The sequence below is a fragment of the Ctenopharyngodon idella genome, chromosome 6 (genome assembly GCF_019924925.1).
Source record: "Ctenopharyngodon idella isolate HZGC_01 chromosome 6, HZGC01, whole genome shotgun sequence".
Lineage (NCBI taxonomy): Eukaryota > Metazoa > Chordata > Actinopteri > Cypriniformes > Xenocyprididae > Ctenopharyngodon > Ctenopharyngodon idella.
In genome coordinates, this window is record NC_067225.1 from 31237662 (window position 1) to 31262051 (window position 24390).

General features: G+C 35.8%; 2 protein-coding genes and 1 long non-coding RNA gene across 4 annotated transcripts in view; 2 read left to right on the forward strand and 1 right to left on the reverse strand.

Annotated features, from left to right (window-relative positions):
- Positions 1-877: 877 nt before the first annotated feature.
- On the forward strand, positions 878-6236 carry abhd14b (abhydrolase domain containing 14B). The gene is made up of 4 exons (XM_051897067.1): positions 878-1034; positions 1212-1452; positions 3910-4151; positions 4349-6236. Exons 2-4 carry the CDS (start codon positions 1236-1238, stop codon positions 4535-4537), a joined length of 648 nt encoding a protein of 215 aa, XP_051753027.1. The 5' UTR covers positions 878-1034; positions 1212-1235; the 3' UTR covers positions 4538-6236.
- cacna2d2a (calcium channel, voltage-dependent, alpha 2/delta subunit 2a) overlaps positions 6167-24390 on the reverse strand; it is a 211778-nt gene continuing 193554 nt past the window's right edge. For both annotated transcript variants that reach the window (XM_051897062.1, XM_051897063.1), the window contains 16 exons: positions 22439-22499; positions 18871-18968; positions 18036-18126; positions 17841-17903; positions 17479-17582; positions 17066-17164; positions 16210-16304; positions 16078-16125; positions 15757-15828; positions 15518-15670; positions 13996-14048; positions 13863-13918; positions 13655-13778; positions 13469-13578; positions 12082-12164; positions 6167-11631 (listed from right to left, as the gene is read on the reverse strand). In XM_051897062.1, the coding sequence (XP_051753022.1) occupies positions 11524-11631; positions 12082-12164; positions 13469-13578; positions 13655-13778; positions 13863-13918; positions 13996-14048; positions 15518-15670; positions 15757-15828; positions 16078-16125; positions 16210-16304; positions 17066-17164; positions 17479-17582; positions 17841-17903; positions 18036-18126; positions 18871-18968; positions 22439-22499 (1418 nt within the window). In that variant the 3' untranslated portion in view covers positions 6167-11523. The remainder of the gene's footprint in view (positions 11632-12081; positions 12165-13468; positions 13579-13654; positions 13779-13862; positions 13919-13995; positions 14049-15517; positions 15671-15756; positions 15829-16077; positions 16126-16209; positions 16305-17065; positions 17165-17478; positions 17583-17840; positions 17904-18035; positions 18127-18870; positions 18969-22438; positions 22500-24390) is intronic.
- On the forward strand, positions 18980-24278 carry LOC127514322 (uncharacterized). Its single transcript, XR_007930597.1, has 2 exons — positions 18980-20765; positions 22888-24278. It is a non-coding gene; the product is annotated as an uncharacterized LOC127514322 (long non-coding RNA).

The following is a 24390-nucleotide window of genomic DNA, read 5'->3' on the forward strand; positions in this document are numbered from 1 at the left end:
TGCTGTTTATTAATAATTACTTACATAATAATTACTTTTTATTTTATATCAACCTTTATTACTAGTCATTCTTATTTGTTCGTATCATCCTGTTTTGGATTTCCCCCTGATTTATGTGAAAGACAAGTGACTCTTTATGAGTAATTCAATCATTCACTTGAGTGAGTCATAGAATCGTTCAACCGATTCGTTAAAAATACAGTCACGACCAAAACAAAATCTTAATTTCTACAATTTTTTTTAGAAAAGAAACTATACTATAGAACAGAAAAATGATTGCCTAAATAAATGATGAAGCTAAACATATTATTATACTTTAAAATGGACGAAAAATATAAAAACGATTCACCTTCACTTAAAAGATTCGTTTACAAACGAAAGAGGGCTATTTGACACGATTATGCCATTTACATCTGGTATTACAGGTTGTATAGGTGATCTGATCACATTTATATAGCACTTGACCACATTAAAACCATATGTAAATGCACTTAAGACGCATGTCATCGGATAGCTTCATTTGGATCGTCAGGAACCGATTCTCACCGCATTCGACAAAGATGTCAATGCAAATGAGTATCCACAATCTAATATGTAAATAGCGTTTTACATTCCAATCTCCATCTCATTACTTATTAAAAACGTGTGAAGAGCTAAATGTGAGCAATTTGCCATAATTAAAAACCAAATATATTCAAAAATAACCAAAAGGCCAAAATAATTTACCCACATTGCAGGCTAATGCGCGAAATGTTAAGATTGTTTATTTATTTAGTAACAAGTAATAAGCTTAAAAGCTGGTTGTTATTCAGTCATTTAAAAATATGAATTAATGAAATAATAATTAGCATAAAAGCTGGCTAAAAATCTACTAGGCGACTACTAACTTTATGATGAGAAATGGTAAATGTTTTTATGTAGCATAGCATTCATGAAGGTTGTAATTGTTGACAGAGCCGCTAGAGGTCAGTGTCTCTCTCTGGTAAAACTGACAGATTCTTCCGGGACTCAAACATCTGCAGGAGTTTACTCTGGTACAAAAATACTTTACTATGTCTGGTTCATAGGTGCATCATTAAACTATAACAAAACAGATTGATCGAATACTTTATATTGTAACGTATCATAACTTTTAACGTTTGTTTATATAAATCTTTGGAGAAATCGAAGTGATTTGCGCGTGAACTTTGCTCTCCTGTTTGTTTCGCCAGTTTTCGCTCTCGTCTGTATCAATCATGTCTTCGGTTCAGATGTCAGAAGGTTCGGTTCGGGTGGAGATCTGCGGAGATCAGCCGCTGTTCTACCGACAGGCGCTTCCGTTGAGCGGTACCGCCGAACTCTGCGTCCTGTTGCTGCACGGGATCCGGTTCTCATCGGAAAACTGGTTGAAAATCGGGACTCTGGAGACTTTAGCTGCCGCGGGTTACCGAGCTGTGGCGATAGACCTGCCAGGTGAGCGACAGAAACACTGCGGTGATACCATGGTACAGTGATGGTATCAAATGGCAAATATTATACCATGGTACAGAATAATTGCCATATTTATGTTCCATGGTATATACTGTACATGCATATACAAAATATTACCATTGAACATAACCAAAATCTTTTGTAGACCGTGGTGCCATGTCAAAAACCATGGTATTTTTTTTGTTAATTTTTAACTATAATATATTGTAGTTATATTTAACTATTATAAGTAATTATAACATTCTGTAGCCTTTTATATGAACAGTGCTGTAAAGTGGAAATATGAAAAGAGCTTTAATATGGAAAATGCTGTAAAGGGTACAATATATATATATATATATATATATATATATACAGGTGCTGGTCATATAGTTAGAATATCATCAAAAAGTTCATTTTTTTATTATAAATTATTTTTAAAAATGAAACTTTCATATATTCTAGATTCCCTACATGTAAAGTAAAACATTTCAAAAGTTTTTTTTTTTTTAAATTTTGATGATTAGAGCGTACAGCTCATGAAAGTCCAAAATCCAGTATTTCAAAATATTAGAATATTTCCTAAGATCAATCAAAAAATGGATTTGCAAAACAGAAAAGTTAAAGTTCTTTAAAGTATGTTCTTTTGTGCACTCAATACTTGATCGGCAGGACATATTACAGCAAATGACTTGCTCCTAGCACAAATTACTGCATCAGTGAAGTGTGGCATGGAAGTGATCAGCCTGTGGCACTGCTGAGGCACTATTGAGCCTTCAGATCATCTGTATATTGTTGGATCGACTGTTTCTCATCTTTCTCTTGAAAATATCCCATAGATTCAGGTCAGGCATATTGGCTGGCCAATAAAGCACAGTAATATCATGGTCAGCAAACCACTTGGAAGTGGTTTTTGCACTGTGGGCAGGTGCTAAAGTCCTGCTGGAAAAGGAAATCAGCATCTCCATAAAGCTTGTCAGCAGATGGAAGCATAAAGTGCTTCAAAATCTCCTGGAAGATGGCTGCATTGACTTTGCACTTGATAAAACACAATGGACCAACACCAGCAGACGTCACGCCCCCCCCAAATCATTATTGACTTCAGAAACTTCACACTAGACTTCAAGCAGTTTGGATTCTGTGCCTCTTCAGTCTTCCTTCAGACTCTGGGACCATGATTTCAACATGAAATGCAAAATTTACTTTTATCTGAAAAGAGGACTTTCGACCACTGTTCACTGTCCAGTTCTTTTTCTCCTTAGCCCAGGTAAGATGCTTCTGACATTGTCTCTGGTTCAGAAGTGGCTTGGTAGTCCTTTTCCTGAAGATGTCTGAGTGTGGTGACTCTTGATGCGCTGACTCCGGCTTCATTCTACTCATTGTGAAGCTCTCCCAAGTGTTTGAATCGGCTTTACTTGACAGTATTGTCAAGCTTGCGGTCATCCCTGTTGCTTGTGCACCTTTGCCTACCCAATTTCTTCCTTCCAGTCAACTTTGCATTTAATATGCTTTGATATTTCACTCTGTAAACAGCCACCCCATTCAGTAATGACCTTCTGTGACTTACTCTCTTTGTGGAGGGTGTCAATGATTGTCTCCTGGACCATTGCCAAGTCAGCAGTCTTCCCCATTAGTGTGGTTTCAAAAAACAAAAGATACCCGGATTTTATACTGTAGGGATGGTCATTTAATGAAACTCAAATGTAAATATTCTAATATTTTGAGATACTGGATTTTGGACTTTCATTAGCTGTACGCTCTAATCAACAAATTTACAAACAAAAACTTTTGAAATGTTTTACTTTACATGTAGGGAATCTAGAATATATGAAAGTTTCATTTTTTAAAATAATTTACAATAAAAAAATGAACTTTTTCACGATATTCTAATTATATGACCAGCACCTGTATATATAACTAATCTACATATACAATAAAATAGTGTATATTTTCTCTTTCCCCCTGTTATTTACCATGTCAAAACCTGTGGTATTACCATATGTACTTTTTGTACTTATGGTAATTAATATTTACTGAATATTTAAATATATTATTCATATATATTTCTAATATGGTAATATAGCAAATTTATTATACTTTCATATATAAGTTCCTGCTGATATATTTCAAGAAAAATTCCCATGAAAATTCCTGAGATTTTAAAAGATCTTCTAATTAATTTTATCACTATTATCACTTCATACTATTAAGATTATAATAGATGCAAGTTGAATAGTTAATGATGCTACCATGAACATAAATTAGCATATAAAAGGTAAAATGTGGGCTTCCTCCTCCTCCTGTCTAATCAGCTAGCCATGCTTGTCTTTTGTGATGCTTGAAGCTCAGTAGGATTAAGTTAGGGGTCATATCTTCATTATGATTGGTTAATCAGGGACTAATCAGTGACCAGACATTTCTCAGACTTTCTCATTTCGGTGCGTGTCATTGCTCGCTCAGGTTTGGGTCAGTCTAAGGCGGCGGAGGCCCCGGCTCCAGTTGGTCAGCTGGCTCCAGCCGTGTTCCTCAGACAGGTGTGTGAGGGTCTGAACACCGGCCCTGTGGTGATCATCAGCCCGTCTCTCAGCGGCATGTACTCGCTGCCGTTCCTCTTCCAGCACTCGGAGCAGGTCAAGGCCTACATCCCTGTAGCTCCCATCTGCACAGAGAAGTTCTCAGCAGAGCAGTACAGCAGCATACAGGTGAGAGAGGAAGGAGGTCAACAGATGTTCGATCAATCCATCTATCTGTCTATCTATCTAATTGTTCCATTACATAATCATCTTATTTTTTTATTCCTCTTTAGATTTAATACCACATAATTAAATTATTTTGAGTTGATTAATGCATTTATTAGTGGCTGAAAATGTGTGATTTTCATCCTCATGTACCACTACAGACTCCAGCTCTTATAGTTTATGGAGACCAGGACACTCAGCTTGGTGAAGCGTCGCTAAGCAACTTGAGCCATCTGCCCAATCACAAAGTGGTGGTAATGAAAGGGGCGGGGCATCCTTGTTACCTTGATGATCCAGAGACCTGGCATAAGGCAATCCTGGACTTCCTAAAGTTGTTGTGGTCATATTAAAAACCCTAACAGAGTAAACGTGTACTAATTTAAAACATTAATTACATAACTGATCAATATGAAATACATTCAATTTTTTTACTTAATAACTGATCATTATGTCAGAAACACTCACTTTTTTGCTATGCAACCTTGCATAATCATCTTTTTTTGCTATTATTTGCAAATGTGGACGCCTGGCACTTGTTGAGAGGTGTGTTGAAGATTTAAGTCAACTTGACATGCTGTTTGCAACTCAGTTCACATATTTTTGAGTGGAAGAGGATAGTCAATGGCTGCATCCGAAAACTTAGGCAGTTGACTTGTTACCTCGCTGCCTTATCAGGCAATGACTCTGCAGGCAGCGTAACAATTTAATGATCTACAGTAAAATAGAGCGAGCTTTGGTGATGAAAAGTGAATATTTAATTACTACAATAATTTCTCCCTAGAAATGACATCAAAAGTGGAAAATGTTGGTCAAAAATGTACATTTACACACAAGCTGACCACCAACCGCAACTTTCAGACGCCAGCTTTATTTTTTAGCTCAACTGTCACCGAATGGAAAGCAAAGGATTGTGGGTTATCAAAGGCAGTAAAAGATACATCGATACTGCTTTCAAAAATATCTCAGGAGACAGGAAGTGAAGCTAACATTGGATTCAGTCCAAGTGTGCCACACAATTGACGGGAAAGCATTTCAATCGCCCCCTGGTGGCTGGCTGCAGTATAGGTCATAAACCCCACCCTCTCCATGTAATTGAATGGGACGTGAGCCAAACTAAAAATTCCAATTACACTTCAAATCATTTTTTCCAAAGATGGTTTATGTCATTTTAGGTAGTTCTCATCACGCAGATGTATATTCAAGTGTTCGTTTTCCCAATAAGTTTGGTTTTTAGTTAGTTATATGATGCTATAAAAACAGGGTGTAACGTCATGATTGACAGCTGTGCTTGTGATTGAGTCTGCGGGAGCGGGAGTGTGGGCAGGACCTTGATGCCACGCTCCACCTCAGGATCACTACTGCACAGTCTCGGGCTCCGAACTTTTTTTTTTTACAATCTTATGATTCCCAAGATGCCTTCCTGCCTTGGAATGCATTATCCGAAAGCAGCATTTTTAAGCTTTCGGATGCAGCCAATGAGAAAATAATGTAGGCGGGACTTGATTTTATCCATCTGAAACTAACTGGACCATGAAAATGCATGTTGTAGATCTTATTGTGAACAATTTATCTGTGTATGCAATTCATTTTTTGTTTTTTAATTTTTTTGACCTCATAATGTTTGATCAAAATATAATAACCAGACATTGAGTTGAAAATGACAAACTGGTGATGTATGCAGGAGTTCTCCAATCATTTAGTCCGCTTAAACCCCGCTTTTGTGTTAATATGCTCAACATTCTTGACTAAATAGTGCAATTTTTTACTTTTTTGCTTTTAAAAGACAGATAAATAGAAATTGCAACTAAAAATCAATCATTAAGTATATTTTCAACACATCTTAAGAACGTAGTACAGTATTTTCATGTTAAAATGGGCACCAATGACTTTGAATCACATGTCAGTGTTTATGTAGCCATCAATAATGAACCTCTATAACATGTTGATCGCACCAGAAAAATAAACACTACACAATGCACTGAAGTGAAAAATATGAACATTATTTAATAACTGATTCTCTGTAATAAACAATTTGAAAATATTTTACAAGGAGTCACAGACACAATATTTTACAAATTTTCTCTTGTCTTTTTTTGTTGTCTGTACAAAAAAATGGAGCAACATGGACCCAGAGACGCGGCACTGAGCCCCCAACACACAATCCAATAAACGAACGAAAGAAAAAACGCTCACCATGATTTCAGACCTCAACTCATGAGTATTATCAGCAGTATTGTGTTTCTATTTTTTTAATCGTTAATACATTTTAAAACCTCACTCATGTTAAATTCAGTTTCTCCTTTGTACGTTTTTTTAATATATATTTTTTTTGTACACATTTGTCACGGAGCACCAGACTAAAGACTACGTAATCACATACACACGTCTCGCTGATGGAAACGCGCCTACAATGATGTTGCTTTGGAGGGGGAGGGGCTAGGGGAGGGTCTGAGCTAATGACTCCTCCCAGCGGGTGGGTTATACATCAGGCCCCTCCCCTTGCGCAAGCTGCTTCCTCTTTTTAGCTTTTCTTTTTGAATACTTTTTTTTTTTTCTCTTTTTTGGCAAAAGCAAAATCTTTCAGACCACTTAAAAACAAGGACTTTTGTTCCACAGTGTACTTGGAATTGTGACACAAGACCGACACATTCATGATCATTTAATCGCAGTGTCTTGCCAAAATGTGTTTCTCTAATTCAGGCAGTTCAGTGCCCCTGTACATCGACAGTGTTCCAGTTTTAAGACAATTACACACTTTCCCCCCAAAAAATAAAATACAGTAATAAAAAAAAGTGTGGCAAAGTTTTAAACCAACTCACCAGAATAAAGAACAAGGCATTTTTCCACCTTTCGGAGCGTTCTTTGCCCTGATATGAAATAAAATTGTAGATCGTTTCCATAATCAGGCAAAGAAAGAGGTACACATTAGCCGTTTAACAGGTTTCAATATTAAAGTTGTGGGTTAAAGGAATATTTCACCCAGAAATGAACACTATGTCATCATTTTACTCACCATCACGCCATTCCAAATCATTGTTGTGTCCAAGAGAACTTGATTTAAGAGCTAAGGAGTATTTTTCAACTTAAATTCTTCTCAGTGATTTGAAATATATTACACAAGACATGTGAACAAGTTTTATGGTATTTTTATAGTACATTTCTGTCCATTTATGAGCTTGAAAGCCCCTGGTTGCTATATTTTACTATACTTTTGTATGGCACTTGGAAAACCCTATAAATGGGAATGGAAAAACTTGAGGGTGAGTAAATGTTTTCATTTTTGGGTGAACTATCCCTTTAACTTTGCATTATCATACCGTCACCTCGATTTTTGCCATTAAGCTGAGGGGCAAAGGCCTTAAACAGTCTTTTTTTTTTTTTTTTTAGCTTACATTACCACATATGACCTTATATTTCATAATTTGTGTTTTTCCATTTATAGTTCTCAATGGGGTCTAAAATATACATATTCATACTGTAGACAGATTCATAAATCCATCCGGATGTGGGTTATAAACAGGAGTCATATGTGATAGTGTCAGGATCAGGATTGCATTCAAGTTCAGATATTAGTGATATGTACAACTCTTACCACGATATTTAGCATATATACCTCACCAATTAGTTCTGAAGGTGAATGAGAAACAAGCTGAGTGATGTAAGAATCGTGTCCACTAGCATCAGACATGCATCGTTCACCTCTCAAATAAAGTGTGTACAAAATACATGACATCCTTTGCATGAGATAGATAAGAAAACGAGAAAATAAATAGTTGACCCAAAATAAATTCTCGTTTACTCACCCTCATGTCATGTATGAATTTCTTTCATTTGTAAAACACAAATGGCTATGTCCTTTCCATACATTTGTTTCCTACAGAAGAATGAATGCCATACAGGTTTGGAATGACATGAAGGGAATAAATGATGACAGAATTTTACATTTCGGGTGAACTATTCTCTTTAAACAGACACAGATAGAGGGAATGTTTTAACATGTTAAGTGCTGTCTTTTTAAATTGCACAGGCAAACAAAACAGGCTTTAACAGATTTTGCCTCAAGACAGACAGATATGAAACATTCGTTTGACACAGGTCATTCCTTCAACACCAACAATGACAATACTCTCAAAATACTTCTCATAAAATTGTCAATTTTTCACAGTTATTTCACGTAACAGCAAACATTGATTCTTTTCCTCAACCATCAGCAAACCTTCAGACACATATAAACACTCGTTCCCCTCATACATACTGGACAGATAAACTACAGCAGTGAAATGACTCCCGTAAGGAACGCTATAACTAGACTGCCTCTGTTATGATGGATTAAGGTTATGTAGAGCGGCCATTTCAACTCCAAAACCTACTTTACCAAAACTCAGTAGCAACTTAGCAGTATGAGCGAACGTTACCCAAAGCTGTCAGTGAGTGAAGCACTCTAACAAAGACAATCCTAAAAACACACCACTTTTGGACATGTCTAGGTGATGGCCACTGAAATGCCAAACGTGCAACTGAGAATCAGTAAGCGAGGTTCAGATTTAGCCCCGTTTACTGGTAAAATCAATGCATAAGGTGCTTGTCAAGTTTGCGTACATGTAGGGATGGAGCTGAAGGGTATGGCAAACATTGCGGCTCAATAATACTCAAAAAGATAAATTGCATTCCCTTTTGCCAGTCAGGTTACGATGTTTGGAGGCACTGGTTTTGTTCGGAATAGCATACTATCATATAGGGTGAATTCAGGTTGATTGGGACACTTTTTGCCATTGAGATGACTGGGAAAACGTGTCCCAATCAACCTGAATTCTCCTCTACTATTTATGCTGTATTTACATTGCACACAGGACGCAGAGTGTATAGTGTGCTTGAATGACCTACTACTTTTGTCTAATTGTGTATTATAATAAATGAAAAGAATGCTGAATACTGTGTCCCACAATGCAATGCACTCAACTTGACCTACCATTTCCACTCTTGACTTGATTATTTGATCATTTGTACACTAACTTTGATTAAAAAAAATGCAAAATAACCATTTTTCTTAACCGGCCACGGCTAAACATGCTAAACATTAAAGTCATGTGACCAGAACATAGCATAAAAATGTTCATCAGTGAACATTAGTGAGTATTTTTTTTAAAGTAGCATGAATACGGTATGCAGTACGCTAGTATTGTATTTCGAACACAACCTGTTTGACTGGAGATTTAAGGCCCATGAAAGACCTGAACTGACTGAGGGTGAAGCTCACTGCTGTCCAATATAAAAGTGCATCAAGGCACAGATAAAAGAAGGTTGATAGAGGGCCCAAAACAAGGATTTTTGCTTAAGTTTCATCGCATTACTAACATTTCAACAAAAAAAACTAGTCGAGGCCAGAAACATACTCTATGCAAATACACAAGTGCAGATGCAAAATGCTGTTTTGGGCCTTACATAAATATATATGAAAAATAAAACATTTCTCCTCTACATGAATGATCACATTGACTAGGATCATAGTGACGACTATTATTCACTGACAAATCCATCAGTGCAAAAAATGGTGCAAACAAACAGCATGTGTTGTGATCAAATGCAATGTGTGGTCGACATTCTGAGATTGTGAAAAACTGTACAGAACAGAACTGTAGAGGCTGACATCATCGCTAAAAATACTCAAACTGCATTTCAATACATCAAAAATCTCATTAGCACATCTCATCTTCACCTAAATGTTTTCCAATAAGACAGTTCAGTGACCATGTCTGTCATGCTCCAAAAAATAGATAAATAAAAGTAGTCCATTTGATAGCTTTTTGTCTGTTCATCATGACTGATTTCATGGGACTTTTTTGTCTTTTTGGAGCTGGAAAGTCATGGTCACTATCGTTCTTGTTTCTTAAGGGATTAGTTCACCCCAAAAATCTTCGGAAAGCTCAAACGTGCTGTGTAACACACAAGAATGAACCTCATTGTTTACGCAGCACGTCTGAGCTTCTGGAAGAGGTTTGTTCTTGTGCGTCATTCATGTTCGGTTGGACTTCTGTTTATGTTCACTTTTCAAGGTTTATATGTGAGTAAAAGCCTAAATTAAATCTGTTCATCATATAAAGCGATTGACTCTCTTCAGAAAATTTGGACTAAACTGCTTGATTCATATGGATTAGTTTCACGATCTCTTTATGAACTTCTTAAAGCGTCAAAGGCAGTCTATGTAGGGACAGATATCTTTTAGATTTAATCAAAAAGATCTTAATTTGTGTTCTGAAGATGAATGAAAGTCTTGTGAGTTTGGAACGACATGAGGGTGAGTAAATGATAGAAATTTCATTTTGGGGTGAACTAACCCTTTAAATTTCTCATTCGGTGTTCCACAGAAAAAATAAGAGCATACAGGTTTGAAACGACACGAGGGTGAATAAATCAAACAGAAGTGTCATTTTTTGAGTAAACTAGTCCTTTAAAAATGAACACATGATATTACATATTAGCTGCAAATATTATATAACTGAGGCATTAATATAGTTTACAAAAAAAAAAAAAACACAGAAAAAAGCCTAACCTAATCGGATCAGGTTAGTGGTATACATAGAAATAATAAATATATGAAGCCCTTGTGACTGATGAAGGAATGGTGTGATACTGCTTTTATTTCACGTTCTTTTTCTGTGGTTTTCCTACCTCCTAATTTGGCTAGAAAAATTAGACCATGTAACAAGTCTCATTTTGGCAAGAAGTAGATATAGTGCATAAATAAATAAATGATAATTGAATAAATAACATCTATCGTCTTCCCTTTCTCATTAAATACCCTAATATATGGAGGTATGTTTTTAATACTCACATGTTGTTATTGATATTTTTTTGAGAATCTGCACATATTCGGTTATTTTCTTATTACCGGAAGCAAGACGGCGTCACTGTTTAGCCTCGCGACACGGGTTACAGGATGATGATGAGGATGACCTTTCCCCTTTAGAGGCGGAGTCAAATGAAACTCAACCCCCTTACGGCCGCAAAGGCAGGAGAGAACAGTCCGTGTCATTTTCCACCACGTCTTCCGTTTCCTAGATGGCCGTCGGTTTCTTATCGCTAGCTTCCTGTTTTCATGAAGACACTTTTAGCTCCTCCCACAAATGCTCTTGATTGGCAGGAGAGGAGAAAGTTCTGCAACGGTCACTAAGCAACAACCTGTGAAGCTAAGTGGATGAAGCAGTACGATTGGGCTTCCATATAAGGGCAGGAGGAAGTCCCTTTATATTACCTATGACTAGAGCAACGGGGAGATAAAGGAGAAACGCGGAATTAAGGAGACGAGAAGGAGGGAGAGGAGGACAGGAGGATGGAGTTAAACTGAGGCGTGGGCCAGAACAGGCAGGAGGAGGAGCTGGAGGAGGAGTAAAGTGAGGAGGGAGGGGCGGAACGAGTGACCCCGCCCACAGTCTGATGTGTTCTCCTGGAAGAGAGAGAGAGAGAAACATGTGCTCTGGTTAATACTCTGTGTTTTATTCCAAAATACTAGTCCAACTTGTCAACATGAAATGACATTCACAACCCGCATTACATTGGATATTTTTTATTTCCTTCAGAATAACGTTTACTGATGAATCATTCACAATAAGATCAGGAACATGCATTAAAGGAAGTAAATAGGGTTGAATTTGATTTCATGTTTACTTTTTACCTCAGTTTGTAAAAAAGGAACGGAAAAGTGTCTGTTAATGCACTTACAAGTGTTCTGGTGGGTTTCAATACAGAAATGTGAAGCTCATATTTTTGTTAATTAATCTTCTGTCAAAATGCTACTTGTGCATTACAGACATTATTCTTGTGAGCGGAGTTTACAGAACTTATTATGCCATGTTTCTTTGGATAAACAAGTGGAAGCATGTGAATGTGTACGTACTGTAACATTGTAGTCGAAACAGGTTGTGGTTCCTTTTCTATACCGGGCTGTTGTTATTGTCTCACATGTATCTGTTTCCTTGTCTGAGAAACGGAGGATGTTAAGGAATGTCTTTTTAACAAACTTACACTACCATTCAAAAGTTTGGGGTAAGTAAGATTTTTTTTTTTAAAGAAATGTATGTTTATTCAGGAAGGATGCACTGAATTGTTTAATGGACTAGTTCCCTTCAGAATTCAAATTTACTCACCCCCATGTCATCCAAGATGTTCATGTCTTCCTTTCTTCAGTCGAAAAGAAATTAAGGTTTTTGAGGAAAACATTCCAGGATTTTCTCCATATAGTGGATTTCAACAGGGACCAATAGGTTGAAGGTCCAAATGTCAGTTTCAGTGCAGCTTCAAAGGGTCTTATCTAGAGAAACGCCCAGTCATTTTCTAAAAAAATAAATAAAACCACAAATGCTCGTCTTTGCACTGCTCTGCGATTCGCCACGCATTACGTAATCACGTTAGAAAGGTCCCGTGTGACCTTAAGCGAAGTACCACGATAGGGTGAAAAACTCAATCTCACTTTCTCTTCCAACTTCAAAATCGTTGTTTTACCTCTTTTTTTTTTTTTTTGTAAAGGCCGTTTGACTTAGTCTTTGTATGTTCACTTTGTAGACACTGGATCAGTACTTCCGCCTACGTCACGCATGACCTTTCCAACGTGATTACGTAATGGGTGGCGCATTGCAGAGCAGTGCAAGACGAGCATTTGTGGTTAAAAAGTATATAATTTTTATTTTTATCAGAAAATGACCGATGGTTTCTCTAGATAAGACCCTTATTCCTCGTCTGGGATCATGTAGAGCTCTTTGAAGCTGCTCTGAAACTGAACTTTGGACCTTCAACCCGTTGAACCCCAGTGAAGTCCACTATATGGAGAAAAATCCTGGAATTTTTTCCTCAAAAACCTTCATTTCTTTTTGACTGAAGAAAGAAAGACATGAACATCTTGGATGACATGGGGGTGAGTAAATTATCAGGAAATTTTCATTCTGAAGTGAACTAATCCTTTAAAAATAACCACAAAGACATTTTTAATGTCACAAAAGATTTCTATTTCAAATAAATGCTGTTCTTTTGAACTTTATATTCATCAAAGAATCCTGAATAAAAATGTATCACTCTTTCCACAAAAAAATGAAGCAGCACAACTGTTTTCAACATTCATAATAGTGAGAAATGTTTCTTGAGCAGCAAATCAGCATATTAGAATGATTTCTGAAGGATCATGTGACACTGAAGACTGTAATGATGCTGAAAATTCAGCTTTGATCACAGGAATAAATTACATTTTCAAGTATATTCATATAGAAAAGCATGTTCATGTATAAGGATACATTCTATCTCCAACTGAGACAGTTTCTCTATTTCACAGGAGTTGCAGGACAGTCTTTCAGCCACCACGAACAGCAGGTTGGTGTTGTTTATTCTCTTAGCATGAATTAATCTGTAAAACAGGCACATTGTTATTAAAAACGTGTATATATAATCTACGTTGACAGCATGACTGGAGTGTGTCTGACCTGGAGCAGTTGTCACAGTCCTGCAGTATGTTGTAGGAGCTGCTGATGTTACTGAAGTAAAACTGCGTCTGTACCGTCACACAGCTCGTCTCTTTGTGCTCCATTCCTTCAGCATCGACCTCATCTACATCCACACACACGTTAGATTTGTCTTCTTATTGATTCACTTAAACAACGACCTTTTAAAATCAATGTAAATGTTACACACCTGTCATGAACCAACTCTGATAGGTGAATCCATACAGCATCTGCTGCAGCAGTGACCTACGCACAACACACACGTTTACAAGCTACTACAGCACTGAGATCAGACATTATAATTGACTGAGACAGAAACTCACCAGGCAGCCGCTGACGTCCACCAGGCGACATTTAACACATCAGCAATAGTAGGCTGAGAGGAAACACATGACATTTGATTATGCCACAGTTCATCATCCATCCAAATACCCACCTATCCTACACACAATTATCTTTATCCGTCTATTCATCCATCTATTCATTTATTTATCCTTCAATCCATCCAAACATTCGTTCAGTGGTATTTTAGTATTATTTATATACTATTATAGTATTTATGAACAATTTTAGTAATTCTGCTAATTTGTCAATTTTATCATTTTATTTAGTTGATTGTTATTTTATTATTATTTAGTTTTTTATATTTCTATTTAGCTCTATTTTATTTCAGTTTTAGTAAATTTAATACTTCAACTTATTTTATTTTAGTTTTAGTACTTGACAAAATAATTTAATACTTCAATTTCAACTTATTTTATTTCAGTTAGTTGCCAAAGCAACATTTAATTTAAGTTTTTCATCTAATATTTATTTTATTTTTATTTTTTAAATAGTTTTAATTTCAGTTGTAGTTATTCTGTTGTACTTTTGTCATTTCTGTTAGTTTTTATATTTCTATTTAGGTTTTTTATATCAGTTTTAGAAATTTTGTACATCAATTTTATTTCAGTTACAGTAGTTTCCAAGGCAATATTTCTAACTTAAGTTTTTCATCTAATAATTATATATTATTTTTATTATTATTTTATTTTAATAAATGAAAATGATTTTTAATAGTTTAGTAATTCTGTTATATGATTTTGTCATTTTTATTATTATTTTTTTTTAAATATTTCTATTTAGCTTTCAACTTATTTTATTTCATTTAGTTGCCAAAGCAACATTTCTTAAGTTTAAGCAAGTTTTTTTTAAGTTTAAGTTTTTCATCTAGTATTTATATTTTATTATTACTTTATTTCAATTTTTAATGGTTCAAATTTTAGTTAACGACACTGCATTCTGTAATCCAATCAGACTACAGATTCCAAACGTTTTTATGTACCCTAAACTTTGCAAAAATTCAAATACACATTTACATGTGCGTTACATCCTTTTCGAACTTCAGCGCATACACAGTGCATAAGTCTCCACATTCAGAAATGGACAAAATCACTGCAATCATATGCTATCCATGTAACTATCCATGAGCATAACTGATGTGTTTGCCTTGATAACATCTAAAAATGTGCCGAAAAAGCGTTTTAGCAAATATTCAGTCTTCTCCTCTGAGTTCATAAGATGTGAATAAACATAACCACTATGGCACTGCACATGTGCGCGAGGTGTTTTCAAATCCAACTGTAAAAGTAGTCAGATTCAAAGGTTTATGTAGCTAATAAATTTTTATATTTAACAGGGCATTTAAAATCTACACCACCTCTTTTAATCCGATTCCATTTAGATTGATTGAGGTGTTCATGTGTCCGACTGAGATTCGGATCGGATTATTAACATCCCATCCATCCATCCATCCATGCATCCATCCATCCATCCATCCATCCATCCATCCATCCATCATTTTACCACAAACACTCCTCGCGGGGCGGCCCCTGTGTTGCTGCTGGGCACGGGGTCACACACTGACTGATAGTCGTAGGACTGCTTGCGTTTGTAGAAGGAGTTGTTGTAGAGGGCGTAAAAGAGAGTGGGGTCAACCTCGCTGAAGAACATCCCAATCTACAGATAAAAGAAAAGAGCACAGCGTGTAAAACTGGAGCAAATCCAGTCTGTTTACACATCGATGTCCTGTTGAACTTCCTGACCTTATTCCAGTGGTCTTTCTGATTGGACATGATGAGGAAGCCTCCGTCATCTATCAGATAACAAAGCAAGTCCTGCAAAGAATGACGGACAGTTTCTAATAAACACATCACTGTTCATATACAATACGTGCATGTTATGCATGAGTTTACATCAGACACGCACTATCAGTCAGTCAATTTAAATAGAAAATTATGGTAATATTACTAGATCAATCAGCCATAGTTCCAGATACACTTAATGGACAAACTCTGAAAAGAAGGATGTGAATGAGGATGTATGGATCTGATCTATAGCACTGATGTGCATTAAGAGTCTCTTACATCACTGTTGGCTTCACAGTCCATTTCACAGCCACTGGTTGGTCCACACTGTCAGACAGGAACAACAGTATTTAGTAATAGTACTCATGTGTATATACAGTATATATGTGTGTGTGCGTTTGTGCATTTTACCGTTTGAGAACTCTGCCGGTTGCTGTCGGTGTGGTTGCTCGCCAAGATCTTGAATTTGTCAGTCCAAGCTTCAAGATCAAGCTTCACACCCACAACTAAGATAGTATAAGACAGAAAAAGAATGAGAAAAAGAAAACCTAAAACCTCTGGTCTATCAAAAATTTGTTGCTTACCCTTCCTTTTATATGCCAATTATATTGTACTTTTTATATGGTAACCATTTTTAGTTTTTTTTTTTTCGTTATATTTGAATAATTTTTAGATTAAGTTCAGAATTTTACTGATTTATTATTATGATAATTATATTTGAAACCTGCAATTACAGCTGTAAATATGAATGTGTTTAGTGGAAAATGCCATAATAATGCCTAATCTGTGATATCATCTAGATAACTTTACTTTGGCAAGATATTTACATCAATATAATTCAGCAGAGTTGGCTTTACAACGATGTTCAGAGCAGAATATGTCATTCTTCTAAACCCAGATTCATAAAGCAGCACTTATCTGTGCTAATCCACCTGTCAGGTAATCCTAATGGAACATGATGATCATGAGCTCTGTCAAGAACCGCAGCATATCACTGTAGATTTGTAGAGGTTTAAGTCAAGAAATGGCAAAATGTCTCAGGATTTATTGCACTGAGAAAGATCATGTATTCAAACACAGCTGCTGTCGGGACAGTACAAGACAGAAATCTGACCATCTTTTGGATAAGATGAAGTTCTTAAGCCATCATATCAAATCCCACATTTGATCTTGGCTTTGTTTGCGCACACAAGCTGTGCCATTTGTCTGGTTTAAAAGGCCTCCATGTGGACCCTATTTGTTATTTTGTCAGGAGGTTTTATTGTACCTGCAGGTTTGATGTTTTTGCTTCCTATGGTAAAGTCCACTGCTGTGCTAACCAGAATGCCAATGGTGTCGTTCTCTGGATTCAGTATGTCATCATTGCCTGGAAGAAAAATACAAAACAACAAAAAAGCAGCTCTTGAAAACGATTAAATCATAAAATGAATAATATATTATATAAACGATACTCTGATTCTAATTAAAAATTCTGATTGCATGTGCAAGTTTGAAGACATTGTAAATAAAATTATAGATGATTCGTTTAATCTAATTATTATGATTAATAATAATTATTTTATAAATGTTATATATATATATATATATATATATGGCCTCGAGAGAGACTATTATGTGACTGTAAAGACTGTTTAGTGTCTGATGTGTGTTTCTGTGTGCTATAATAACACACTCACTCACCGGTGCGATATGGGGCTCTGAAGATGTAGCCCTTGTTGTCCAGACTGCGACGGTAATAACTAGCATTAAAAGGCTCTGGATCTTCCTCCCAGGTCTCAGCGGCCCTGATGTACACACATTTCCATAGACTTAATGTTTTTTTTTACTGTACAAACTATCTATACTGGACTATTCTATCCCCCTACACTAACCCTACCCCTAAACCTACCCATGACCCAAAACATCACTTGGCATGACTTATAAGCTATTTTCAGCTGTTTCATAAAATGTTTTCAGGTTAAACAAGAACACACACACTTTACATCAGCAACTATGTACAATAAGCCAGTGACAAAGACAAACAAAAAAAGTACCGGACTCACTTATTAGGGAAGACTCGAGTGACGCCTCCATCTGTGGCTGCAAAGACTGCCAGAAAGCCGTACCTAGAGTAACACAACACACATATTTACTCAGGTACTTTTGTGCTTGAGATTTTTAGAATGATGCTAAATAAGAGTGTGAATCTGCTAATAAATGTGAGGAAATTCAGTGGTTCATCCTGAACATAAACGTACGTGTTGAGGTCTTTGGTCTTCCAGACTTTATCTACCAGCTGTTTAATGATGCCCGTGTCCAAGATCAGATTATGCAGCAAGAAATTGTCACCTGTGTGGAATAATGATGATAATATTATGACATATGAGCTGATATCTTAATACAAGATTGTTTTGAGTTCAAGAATTAGTCAAGGAGAGAGTCAAATAAATAAACTGTAAATATTAGATGAAAAACTTAGTTAAAAAACAAATTAGAAACTGAAGTAGATAAGAAGTTGAAGTACCAAAATTACTAAAACAAAAATGAATTAAAGCTATAAAGAAAATAAAAAAAATGGCAAAAGCACATAATATTACTAAAACTTAAACTTCGTTAAAATGAAAACTGATAATATAGAAATAAAAGCTAACTCAAAATATTAATAAATACTATAAGAGTATATAAATAATAATACTAAAATAATAAAATAGCACTGATTATGTGTGGTCCATGTCAGTATCCACAAAAAACAGCATACAATTATGCTATGTTAGTATGTTAAACCGATTCTTAGGTGGTTTAAAGTGGTCTCAGCTGGTTTCTTAGCTTAGGCAAGTCAGTGTTCTAGCTAAAAAGTGCCCCAAACCCTTCTAAAACCAGCCAGCAGACCTGTTCAGATCAGTAAGGCTGGTTTAAGATGTTCATAGCTGCCATTTGGTTAACAGTACTAAATATGGCAAAAGACAATTTGGTAGTGCAAGAAGACCAACAGATTCCTGCACAATCTTTTAAAAAGTTGTAAAGTCAGTCAATAATTTGCACACTTGTAAGAGGGATGAGAATACTGGCGTTTGTAAGATCTGTGAGACTCACATTGTTTGGAGTCGGGTGTGACCTTCTCCATCAGAGCGATGAAGTTGAGCAGGAACTCCGTGTTGTTGTTGGACAGCTCCAGGTCTTTGCAGTATTCCCTGAGGAAAACACGCGTCATTCCTCACTGACAGAACATGCACACATAAAAACTCTCTCTTATAGATTTAACATCATAAACAGTTATATTATAGACTGCAAACCCTTGAAAGATAGAGTTTTGCATTGACAAATATTTCACTTTACTCATTTCACATTCATGTATACATCTTAAACACATACAAAACACCAAATACATGTACTGCAATTACTGCAAAAAAACTATTCTTAACCAGTACTTTATGGAAACATCCTTAAAACAAGATTAATTCACCTGAGAAGTAAAACCACAGTGTATTTTGTCTTGATTCAAAGGTAGATTTAAGCATAAACTCACTAAAAACAAGTGCACTTTTGCCTAAAATACACTTATATACAAGTTGCATTCTTACAAAATCTCAGTTATCTTTTTTCAAGGATGTTTTTAGGTGGAAAACAAGACAGAATACTGGCTAAGAACATGATTTTTGGAGTGTTGCAAAGTATGCAAAGGACAAACACACACAGAGAGATGATCATTCATAGACTCATGCACGTGAACTTCTCTAGGTCCATCAGTGCTTTAACATGCAAATCAAAGTGAACCTTCCCCTTGATACTGATGACGTATGTAAGGAAGTGAGGAGAACGCCATGCACACACAGATACAGAGGAGACGCGCGAGAGCTGCAGCGATGAGATGTGGAGAAGACATGAGGAGAATCTGCTGAACGTCAAAAGATACTGATCCATGACAGCAGACGACAATGAGGTCAAACACAGAGGAAAATTTACCGCTCAGAGGTTAGGCTTTCATCACATGGCTTTCAGATCTAAGTGAACTTTATCTCAGATGTTTGTCCTTAAATTGATTAAGGGAAATATAATGTTGAGCTAAAAAATTGTGCATAGCAAAGATGAACTTTTGAGTTCAAATTACATTAACTGCACACTTTGGTAAAATCTAATGACAGTTTGAGGCACTGTTCTGAAATCTAAAGGAGACACATGTGAGATCACTAGGGTCTTATTCTCAGGTTAAAAATCTGTATAGCAGGAGATTTAAAGGAACTTTCCAGGTTCAGAACAAGTTAAGCTTTATCAACAGCTGTTATTACCACAGAAAATATTCAGCTTGTCCCTCAAGTTAGTAAAAACAAGCAAAAATCACATCTATTATAATATACTAACAATGGAAGTTAATTGAGACAGGCATTGTATTTTTTGCTACCATTGTATTTTACAACTACCCATAAAGTATTTTATTTCACCTGCAGAAAATGCATTGATTAAACATCAACTGTACAAATAAAATTAAAGCACTTTAAGAAAAATATAAGCTTTATATTACTGTTTTAAATGAAATACAGCACACATAACTACTGCTTGTTTGTATAAACCAAGAGACAAGTTGAAACTATTTTCTCTGGAAATCAAGCTTTACACTCTTAAAGATTCCAAAGGATCAAAAGAAGAAACAAAAAATATATAAAAATATGAAAGAACAAACTAAATATCAAACAGAGAAAACAAAAGCATAAACAAAATTCAAACAAAATGAAATAAAGAATGAACTAGAGAGCTAATATACTAGCTAAAAAATCCTGGGTTATTTTTTCTACCCAAATCCTGGGTTGAGCCTTTTGGGTCATTTTGTTTGGGTTATTTTTCCACTGTTTGTGTAGTTTTTGTGTTACTCAGATCCTGGGTCAGACGTAATAACCCAGGGATTGAGTTATTTATTGCGGGCTTTTTGCGCCCTTTTCAGGAGAGAGCAATGCAGCTCCGTCAAATTGGTGCATGTCTTCAGTAAAATACAGGTTTGTGTACATTTTATTTTATCTATAAATTCGTTATTGTTCTGTATATGATGTAATTTTATGCCAAGTAACAAATGGGCACGATGTGAGTCACCTAAACGAGTGTCGTGTCGGTCTTTTATGCCTTGCATAAAATTTTATGATTTTAATCAAAAAGATACAGAATATAAATACTTAGGATGTTAAAATATGTTCTCAGAATTGTACACTGATTGTTTATGGACAGGTTATGGAGTCAGTCACAGTCAGGCTGCGAGTGAAACACAGGGCGGTGGGTTCCCCCGCTGAACACGATACAAGCTCCGGTGTTGTGCCGAATTCTGACCCCCGCCAAATTATTACCCCCCTAGTACTGGTAGGTTTAGGATTAGGTGTGGGGTTAGGATTAGGCAATTAGTTAGAGACTTCAACGAGGGGGGTAAGAATTCGGCACAACACCAGCACAAGGTCCAGCGCCGTTACGGTGGAAACGGGACAACAAAGACTGGTTGATTACACTTGAATTGCTATTAAATGTTTAATTTTTACTAATATTTGTTAAACAAGCTTAAATGTATGAAATATGCATTAAAAACGATATACAATATTCTATTCTGTGAAATATGATCAAAAATAAAGGAATTATAATATTATCAACCAGTGGTTATGTGGAGTATTTTAAAAAAATGTGTAGAGGATTTAAGTTAATCACATTAATTCATGCATGAAGTAAAAAAAAAAGCTAGTATTATAGTAAAAATGAATCAACCCTTTATGCTGGGTTAAATAAACAACCCAATTTGCTGGGTAAAATTAACCCAACGTGTTCTGTCCTATATTTACCTAGCCCTTGAGTTAAAAACAACCCAAATTAACAAATGAAAGAGGGAGAAACCAAGGGGCAACAAAAGCATAAACAATTAAAAAAAAAAAACCAAAAAAAAAAAAAACAGAAAAATATAAAGAATTAACTAAAGAACCAATCCACAACTGAAAACAAAAATATACAAAATGAAAAAAGAACAAAAACAAATCAAAGAACAAATAAAATGCACAAAACAACAAACTAAAGATCAAACAAAAAGAGATGAAAGCATGAACACAACCGAACAAAATAATTATTAAAATTAATGAAAGAACTAAAGATAAATTGAACAAAGAAAAATGAAAGAACAAATGAAAAGCAGAAAAAAACTATAGATCAATCATTCCAATGTGGTTCCTCAAAGAACCTTTAGTTCTTAAAAGAACCATTATTTTCTTAGTGTGAAGAACATTTTAAAAATCTAAAGAACCTTTTTCCACTATAAAGAATCTTTTGTGCATGTAAAGGTTGCATGGAAGTTCTTTATGGAACCATCGATGCCAATAAAGGATCATTAATTTTATGAGTGTACTTGTAATGAACCCAGAACAGTAAAATTCTCCATTTGCTCTTAATGCTGTCTAGGAGAATCAATTGACACATTAAAGAGATCTTTTTAGGATTTTTTCCTTTCCTACGGGTGACGGCGAGGAGTCTCGACACACAAAACACAATAAATAAACACATTTACTTGGGTTAAAATGGAAAGACACGTTACGCACAGCAAACACACAGAGACTACAGTGACTACGGTATGTTGAAAAGGAAGTTAGGGATGGACGTATGCACGAAAACAGGAACGTGGCTTCAAGAAGTCACACAAAGCTACCTGGGGGCAATGAACACATGTCCCTCTGACTCAAAAGTGTTTGGCAGGAGAGACTCAAAATCTGCAACAGAAACGGGCAAGATTATCCAGGGGGAAGCGGAGGCCGGAGAACACAGGGAGGCTTCTGGGAAACAAATTAACATCAGCTGCTCTTCAAAAGGTGCAGGAACGCAGTGGGGACGTTACCATAGCAACACTGAGGAATCATGGGGGAATACCAGCGTTAGCCACTATGGTGCCTTCAATGGAGTCGCATTGGCCGAAATAATGTAATAATTCGGAAAGCAGACACTTTTAGATTGAATGTTTTGATCAGCAAATTTAGTTCAAATTTTGTTCTTTTGCAAGTCGGAGAACTGGCTCGACTCTCGGGATACACAGTGAGACGAAGCGAGTTCTCCGACGTCATTCCCATTAACAGCGTGGCGTGCCGCTTTCTTTTTCAACAGGCATCAACATGGCCAACCGTTTAGCTGGGAGTGGGTGAGGCAGGGGTCCTGATGGAGGTGATCGCCCCACAGACTGGCACCGTGGAGCCGCTCCAGAGACACAATCGGAGAAAGTGCCCAGCATTGTGAAGGGCAAGAGAGAGGGCAACCCAGTTTAATCTATGCCATATTATTAAAGCATTTGCATTGATTATCTTAATAGTTTATGTCTTTATATTCAACAAATAATGATGTTAAACAAGTATACAAGCAGCAATGTCACATTAGTCTGTTAAAAAAAGAGTATATACTCTATATATCCAATGAAACCACTGTTGTGCCCAGGTAGTTTTCCCTCCACAATGTCTTGCACTTCCAGGTCAGGATTTTTGAAGACGTAACGGCACGTCCGCAGTGGCAGTCTGGAGGGTGATAGACGTACAGAGGGGTCAAGCTGATGAAAACACGGGGTGTAAGAGGAGGACGACAAACCAACCGGGCGCTACCAAGTGCTCCATCACCGAGACAACAGGAGAGGACCTAAATCTAGCAAATTCATCTGCAGCCTATTCCTGCCCCTTAACTGATAATTATACAAACTGTAATAGACAACCTACAAGAATAAACTGTGGCTAAACTGAAGACAAAATCACATGCTCATAGAGGTCTGTCTTTAAGTATTCAGCTGTATGGCAACATTTCTGTTCAGTCTTCAAGGTTTAATGGAACAGTTTGCACAAAAATAAAAATTCAAGATCATTTATTCACCCTCAAACCCATATGTTTTGGAGGATGTTCAAACTGCTCTTTTCTATTCAATGAAAGCATATAGTGATTAGGGCAATGTTGTTATTGTTAACTAAAGCTATAGCCATCTGATTAGCTGTGCATTTACTGAATTACTACTGACTGCATTTGTTTTTTATACATTTTAAATACATTTTTTTTTTTTTAAAAAACTTTGTTATTTTTTATCTTATGCATCTGTTATCTGTTATAATTTGAAATTCCTTTTTAATGTAAAGCACTTTGAATATCACCATTGTGAAAGTATGTGCTATATATATATATATATATATATATATATAAACTTGCCTTGCCTTTCAACTAAAACTATTACAGATTTATTTAATTTAAATAAAGCTTAAAAATTAAATAAGTTTAAGTTGAAGTACTAAAATTTCTAAAACCTAAACTAGAATAAAAAAAAATATTAAAGCTAAACAGAAATATTTAATATATAAAAATAAAATAATATACTAAAAATAAGATAATGCGTGCGTAAATATATATATATAAAGCTAATTCAAAATATTAATAAATACTATAATAGCATATAAATAATACTAAGCTAACACTTATCAGGCAATGTCTAGCACCAAAAAAAAAAAAAAAAAAAAAAATCCATAAAAGAGGTCCAAATGTGACTTGTAAGCTATATTTATATATATTTTTTTTCAATCATATGATGCATTTTGTGGGGAAGAGATCAAAATGAAAACAACTGCTTACTAAAAATAATAA